This window comes from Triticum aestivum, chromosome 7A, assembly GCF_018294505.1.
Source record: "Triticum aestivum cultivar Chinese Spring chromosome 7A, IWGSC CS RefSeq v2.1, whole genome shotgun sequence".
Classification (NCBI taxonomy): Eukaryota; Viridiplantae; Streptophyta; class Magnoliopsida; order Poales; family Poaceae; genus Triticum; species Triticum aestivum.
In genome coordinates this window covers 7991389-7998337 of record NC_057812.1, presented here as the reverse complement: position 1 = coordinate 7998337, position 6949 = coordinate 7991389, and the positions used below count along the sequence as shown (strand labels likewise).

Genomic DNA, 6949 nt, shown 5'->3' with positions numbered 1-6949 from the left:
GATGGTTATGGAATGCCCATGGGGATGCTCCGCATCACCATCCCTGTCCCCTGATATATTAGCCGATGGGCTCTTTGTGGGCCGGGTGGTAGACGTAGGAGATAATACCGAAACAAGTCCCATTTTTGTCCCCAAATGCGACCAGAGGTAAAAATACCACTCGAACATGAATTGGTACATAGGAATTTGAAAGAAAAAAACATGAATTTTAAAATATTTTTATATTTAAAAATATATCCAATTCTTTTCAAATGTTCACAAAATATATATTTTTGAATTTCATAAATGATTCCAATGTTCAAATGGAGAAAATGAAATAAAATGAAAAAAATAATAGAAGAAAACCAAAAGGAAAAAAACTAGTCAGGGAAGCTCCTAAAACCATACTGGTGGAACTAGAACACAATATTTTTTAGCACACCAAAACATAGTAAAATGGGCCAGCCCATATATGTCCCATAGCATCTAAGAGTGTATGCTTAGCACTACAGTAACGGGTTGGACCATTCGCACAGACCTAAAAGAAATAGAGAAGAAAAGGAGAGCACACAGGGATCTATCCCAGGTCTTCTGGATGTCGACCATCGTTGCTATCAACTATGCCCTCGTTCTGTTGTGGTAAGTAGTAGGGCCCGACCTACTTGAGGCGAAACGAGCCGGTTCCCACAGGTTATCTTCCTTTTATTTTATTTTTTTCATCGGTTTTACTCTGTTATTTTCTCTGCTTTCACTGGGTATTTTTTCTTTTCCTTCTTTTTAGTTGTTTTTTTTGTTTTCTTGATTTTCACTGGGATTTCTCTTTTCTTTATTTTTCTTTGATTTCTTTCTCCTTTGTCATCTATCTTCATTGTTTTCTCTTGGGTTTCATATACACATTTTTTGTATACATCCAATACATTTTGAATGCACGTTAAACATTTTTCGAATGCTTAATTAAGACTTTTAAATACCATATTAACATATTTTTAATACACGGTCAAGATTTTTCTGGACACATAATTTTTTTCTAAAATGCTTTATTAATGTATTTCGTTACAATTTAAATATATTTTTAATATATGGTCAACATTTTCTCTATGCACATTTAACATTTCTCAAATACAAGTTCGACATTTTTTAATTCATGGTCAACATTTTCTATAGACATTTATCATTTCTCAAATACAAATTTAACTTTTTTAATACATGGTCAAAACATTATATACATTTAACATTTTTTAAGTGCAAGTTTAACATTTTTTAATACATGGTCAACATTTTTTATACACATTTAGCATTTTCAAATGCTTGATTAACATTTTTCAAAGACTTTTTTAACATTGTTTGAAAAAGCTTTATTAGAAATTTTAAATACATGATCGACTTTTTTCACACATTCTATATTTTTTGTATAGATGGTCAACATTTTTTCTATACACATTTAACATTCTTTGAATGCATGATTAAAATTTTTTAAACATTACGTAAAGTATATTTTTGTAACATATATGCTTATAGTTTTTGGGAGCGTAAAATAAGTAAAAAGAAATAGAAAAACAAAATCGTGAAAAAGCAGGAAGAAAATGGTAAACCTCCAGCGCACCTGGGCTGGCCCATTTGGGCTGCCTTGATGCGAGGGAAGTGGGCTGGACCAGTTTTACAGGACGGGCGAAGCAGTTCATATATGGTGATTAGACTAAAAAAATGGTTCTCTAAAAAAAGACTAAAAATGGTCATAAGCGGTTCGTTTGGCTAGTGCGTCAGGCCTCTTTCGTGTCCATTTTTGTAGTGTATTTTCGTGTCCATTTTTTTAGCGTAGTTTTATGTCTGATCTTATTTTTCTTTCGGTTTCTATTTCTTTTTGACATTATTTAATTTCATTCTTTGTTTTCCAGAATTTTCTGTTTTCCCTTTCTTGTTGCCTTTTTTTGTTTCTTTTGTGTTTTTTTCATTTGTCTATATTACGCCAGATGTTCTGTGGATACAAGCTATTTAATTTTTCAAACGTAAATTTTCCTGATTCTAGACCACGAGAATCAAAAACAGAACAAACCAGCACATAAGCATCTCAAGTTACAAAAACAGAAAAAACGAGCACATAAGCATCACAAGTTAAATACGTATTTCGTTGCATGACCAAAGGATAAATCTTATGCTTTAGGCAAGTTTGCGAAGCATTAGATCCCATCAAGATTTAAACTCGAAGGGTCCATGGATGTATTCCACAATCATTGCACATGCATGATTGTAGATATATGCTAATTGAAACTGTGAGCTGTAGGAATCATTTGCACATTTACTAGTGCGAACAAGTAATAGATTTTGTGCTGCGTCTAATCCAACGTTGTGGGTCCCCTTGTCAGATACTCCCCCTGTACCTAAATATAAGTCGTTTTGGTAGGCTATAAACTAGCCTACCAAAATGACTTATATTTAGGTACAGGGAGTAGAATAGAAGAAGAGAAGAGTTGATAACAAGTGGGTGCAAGGGCACATATCAGGCAAATCTGGCTGTCAATATGGTACAGTAACGTTTTAGAGTGGCATTTTTTATGATGCACTTAGCATAACCATGACACAGTTGAGTAGTGTGATGAGTACAGCAGATGATAAAGACCACAGATATTAAATAACCCGGTTCAAATCACAAGGGCCAGTTCCTCTTTATCCTAATAATGCTGCGCAATGGCGTAAACCAAAGGCACAGGGATAATGCAAGCCCACGACCACTTCAGAAACGTGGCTGCCTTCTCTAGTAATCCAACGCGTGCCCTTTAAAAGCAAAAGAAAAGAAAAAGAACACCATTAGTTGATCTGTATGACAATATTATAATAAAAATAAACATAAAAACTTGAACGAAAAGAATAATTCTCACTTGAATGTTTCGTAAGTCTTCTCCAGGTGTTCAAGTGTGGCAGCAGTCTCAAGCACCATCTTCCGAGCAGCATCTTCACGTGGAGAACCTCCCTGATTGATCAACCCACCAATGAGTGAGAAAAAACAAGAACCAATATAGGAGCCAAAACTGCTAACCCAGATTTCTTTTCGAGTTCTTATTACAAAATCTTTGAACTGGTAGAAAACAGAGATAGCTGACTTCAGAATATAACAACAAACATATTGCAAATCACAGTCCTAGAGATTGAACACACGACAATAAGCAGTTCAGATATGACAAGATTAACGCAAGGCTTGACAGAGAGGTAGCATGGCCAGAATGTTTCAAAATGCTAGGTTCCATAATATCGTCCAGGTCTGACCACTTGCCGCCGCCGCCGCTGCTGCTGCTGCTGCTGCTTGTGTTTGGGGAGAAGGGGTGCAAAAGGAAGACACACTCTTTTCCTTATGAGCTAATGTGGGGTAAATTCAGTTTGGGAAAAGGAGCAATTCACTGGCTGGCCTGTCGCCTAAACTCATGGGTATGCAGCAGGCGCTTCAAGATTGGGCCCATACGGATTTTGGTTCAGTTAGAAAACAGATTGAAGTGAAGTACTTCAAGTGAGCTGGGGAACATTTGGAAGCAACCACCTTCAACCGAAAATCAGAAGAGAAGGAAATCTCAAGGGAGTTGGATGAGATGCTGCTTAGGGAGGAATTTTTGAATAGGTAACTGTCAAGGTTGAATGGATGAAGGAGGGCGACAGAGCGACAGAAATACAGGGTACTTCCAAAGAAAGGATACTTGGCAGAAAAAGAAGAATTTCATTAGTAGACGGAAAGATGATAAGGGCACTTGGGTTGAGGAGGAGGTGGGGATCCAGAAGCTAACTTGACTCTTTAAGAAATTGTATGCTAAGGATGAAGTTGTGGTTCCGCATGAGGTTATTGAGCTCCTGACGGAGAAGGTTAGTGGCGAAATGACAAAAACTTTCTCGGATAAGGAAGTAGGTGATGCACTATTTCAAAATTGGGCCGCTTAAAGCACCTTTAGCCTCTGCAATGTGATTTACACGCTGATTTCTATAGGTCTGGTTAACCGGCTACGCCCCCTGCTTGATGACCTTATATCAGAGACCCATAGTACATTCATGCCTGGCAGAAGCCGCAGAATGATAAAGGATAAAGCAATTATTGTGTTTGAATGCTTTCATAAAATTCAACACAACAGGAACTAGCACAACACTTATTGTGGGTATAAGCTGGATCTGGCTAAAGCCTATGACAGGGTGGATTGGAGATTTTTACTGGAAGCTCTCACAAAGATTGGTTTTGACCAGAGATGGGTGGATTGGGTCATGAAGTGTGTCAGTTCTGTTAGGTATGCGGTCCGATGCAACGGAGTTACGGAGAGCTCCTTGAACCTTTCAATCCGTCTAGGGGGCTGAGGCAAGGAAACCCTCTAAGTCCGTACCTATTCCTCTTTGCGGCAGATGGTCTGACGAGCATTCTGAAAAAAGCAGTTGCTGGTGCTAGCTTGCTCCCTATTAAAGTGGCTCGGAACAGCCCAGGTATTTCTAACCTTCTATTTGCAGATGATTCCCTATTGTTTTTCGAAGCAACCGTGGAGCAGGCTCATGTAATCCAACAAGCCTTGGAGAAATTTCAGAGGGGCACAGGACAATTGTTAAGCAACAGTAAATGTTCGTTGCTATTCAGTGAGGTTTGCTCGGAACAAACTAGGGAGGAGACCAGACATGGATTACGAGTCAAAGGACTAGTCGATAGACTAGTCTATGAGTCGCAACTCCAGGGCCGACTACACTTCGGTCGACTAGTTTATGAGTCGTAACTTCAGCGTCAGACTGCTCAGAGAAGTTCATCCCCCATGCAGCCAAAGAAGTTCATGTGAAATCTGTAATTCAAGCCCTCCTCACTTATCCGACAGGTATCGTTCAAATTTTCGGTGGGGTTCTAGACGGAGTTGATGGTAAACTCCTAAAGAAAGGACTAAAATGGAGTAGGTGATGGTAAGAATATCAAATTTCAGAGAGACAATTGGTAAAAGGGCTCGAGTCGGCCACGTTCAAGAGAAGATCTAGACTGAGGTGGGTTAACCAAGTCATGATTTCAGGCACTAATTCGTGGGAAAACAAAATCAATTGATCAGACAGATATTCCAACCTTTCGATGTGGATGCAACCTGTAATACAAACTCCCTAAATATGCCTCCGAAGGCTGTGGCTTGGCATATGAAAAGGATGGAAATTTTACTGTCCAAAGCGCCTACGAGCTAGCAGCTAATACTAAGGAAGGAAACCAAGTACCTGGAAAGGGTAAAGATAAGAATATTTGGTTGGAGATTGCTTTCCAAGGGCATAGCTACAAAGCAGAACAAATACAAGAGGAGCACTGTCACAGGATGGAAATACTTTCTGCTTGTTTCCCCTTCGTTGGAGATATTCAGACTGTTCTTACCAGATTAGAGTCTCATGAGAACAAGGACTGGTTGCGTTGCCTAGGAGAGGGGAACCAGGAAGTGATTGCGGGAGTACCGACCAGTCTGCCAAATTTGACGCTTTTTGAATGTAATCTTGGCTCTGAGTAATGTCACGTACTAGCTTCCTGCTGTGGGTGAGGCAGGGACGGCCGCCGGCCGGAGGGGAGAGGCGGCGGGTGGCGGCGGCGGAGTGGAGGTTGGGGCGGCCGCCGGGCGGAGGGGAGATGCCGACGGCCGGCGGCTGGAGGCGGACCGCGGCGCCCGAAGTCCGCACCCTCGCCGCCAGGGTTCGCAGCGCCATGGGTGGCGGATCGGCGGTGGACGGCGGTCGCTAGGGTTTGCGGCGCGGCCAACTCTCTCTCTCTCTCTCCGGCGCGGTGCGTCGGCGCGATGTCTGTGGAAGCTACTACCCCGTGCCCACTCCTCCGTCCCGTCCCGTCCCTGGTAATATTAGCCAATGGGCTCTTCGTGGGCTGAACCGAACAACGAAATAAGCCTCATTTTCACCCCCAAATGTGGCCCGCACATTGCAAGGGAGCTCCTCCTATAGCGCGATTATGGAAGGGCGAGCAATCATGCACCCCAAGCGGATTCATGGATTTAGAAAACTATTTACGAATTCAAAAATGTTCGTTATTTCAAATAAATACTTAATCTTTCATAAATTTTAAAAATGTTTTAGGGATATCACCCACACACAAAAAAATCAGTGCTTTAGGGATATGAGACAGTTATCCGGTGGGGAGAAGGCTGCTGCTGCACTGCCATTGCTGTTTGCCATTCACAATTTCAGGCAATCGCCATTCTACATACTTGGATGAAGTCGATGCAGCTATCAAAGAGGAGGGGTCGGGAGCGGGAGGTACCAAAGTCCTGTTGGAGATGAGGCAGGGACGGCCGGCGGGCGGAGCGGAGAGGCGAGGGGCCGGCGGGTGGCGGCGGGCGGCGACGGCGGCGGCGGAGTGGAAGTCGGGGCGGCCGCCGGGGGGAGGGGGGAGGCGGAGGGCCGTCGTCTGGACGCGGACCGCATCGGCTGAAGTCCGCACCCTCGCCGCCAGGGTACGGAGCGCCATGGGTGGCGGATCGGGGCGGACGGCGCTGTACGGCTGTCGCTAGGGTTCGCGGTGCGGCGCGGCCAACTCTCTCTCTCTCTCTCCGGCGCGGCGCGTCGGCGCGATGTCTCTGGAAGCAGCGGACGGGCGATGTCTCTGGATTTAGGAGTATATACATTAGCCGGTGGGCTCTTCATGGGCCGACCGGTACACGTACGAGAACAAAATTGCACCGAACGAGCACAAATACCCCTTTACTTGTAGAAATTGAAGAGCTAGCTGCTACTTTTTCTTCTTTTGTTATTCAACATGTAATGCAAGCAGCCAATGTATCGGTCCACCTTTGTGCGAAACATGCGTGCACACTGATGGTCATCGAGAGTTGGACTGACTCGAGACCCTCCTTCCTGCTCACTAGTCTGTTGGCTGATGATGCCAGGAGCTCGTTCGTTGAATAAAAGCTCTCGAGTTTGAACGCAAAAAAAAATTACCCCTCGAACTCGAATTTGGTACAGTACAGTTTTCACGTGAATTTGAAAA

General features: G+C 43.0%; 1 protein-coding gene across 2 annotated transcripts; it reads right to left on the bottom strand.

Annotated features, from left to right (window-relative positions):
* Positions 1-2431: 2431 nt before the first annotated feature.
* Positions 2432-6517, bottom strand: LOC123152336 (uncharacterized). 2 transcript variants are annotated; one of them, XM_044571911.1, is made up of 3 exons: positions 6224-6517; positions 2856-2947; positions 2432-2751 (listed from the first exon to the last, which is right to left on the bottom strand). In XM_044571911.1, exons 1-3 carry the CDS (start codon positions 6428-6430, stop codon positions 2649-2651), a joined length of 402 nt encoding a protein of 133 aa, XP_044427846.1. In that variant the 5' UTR covers positions 6431-6517; the 3' UTR covers positions 2432-2648. The 2 variants fall into 2 exon arrangements, with proteins under 2 accessions (XP_044427846.1, XP_044427847.1); XM_044571912.1 differs by lacking the exon at positions 6224-6517 and adding an exon at positions 5476-5673.
* Between the last annotated feature and the right edge of the window lie 432 nt (positions 6518-6949).

Coding starts and splice junctions, on each gene's coding strand:
- LOC123152336 (XM_044571911.1), bottom strand. CDS start 6,430: ATGGCGCTCCGTACCCTGGCGGCGAGGGTGCGGACTTCAGCCGATGCG. Junction 2,948..6,223: donor TCATCTCCAACAGGACTTTG/GTACCTCCCGCT, acceptor TTGATCAATCAG/GGAGGTTCTCCACGTGAAGA. Junction 2,752..2,855: donor AAGACTTACGAAACATTCAA/GTGAGAATTATT, acceptor TTGCTTTTAAAG/GGCACGCGTTGGATTACTAG.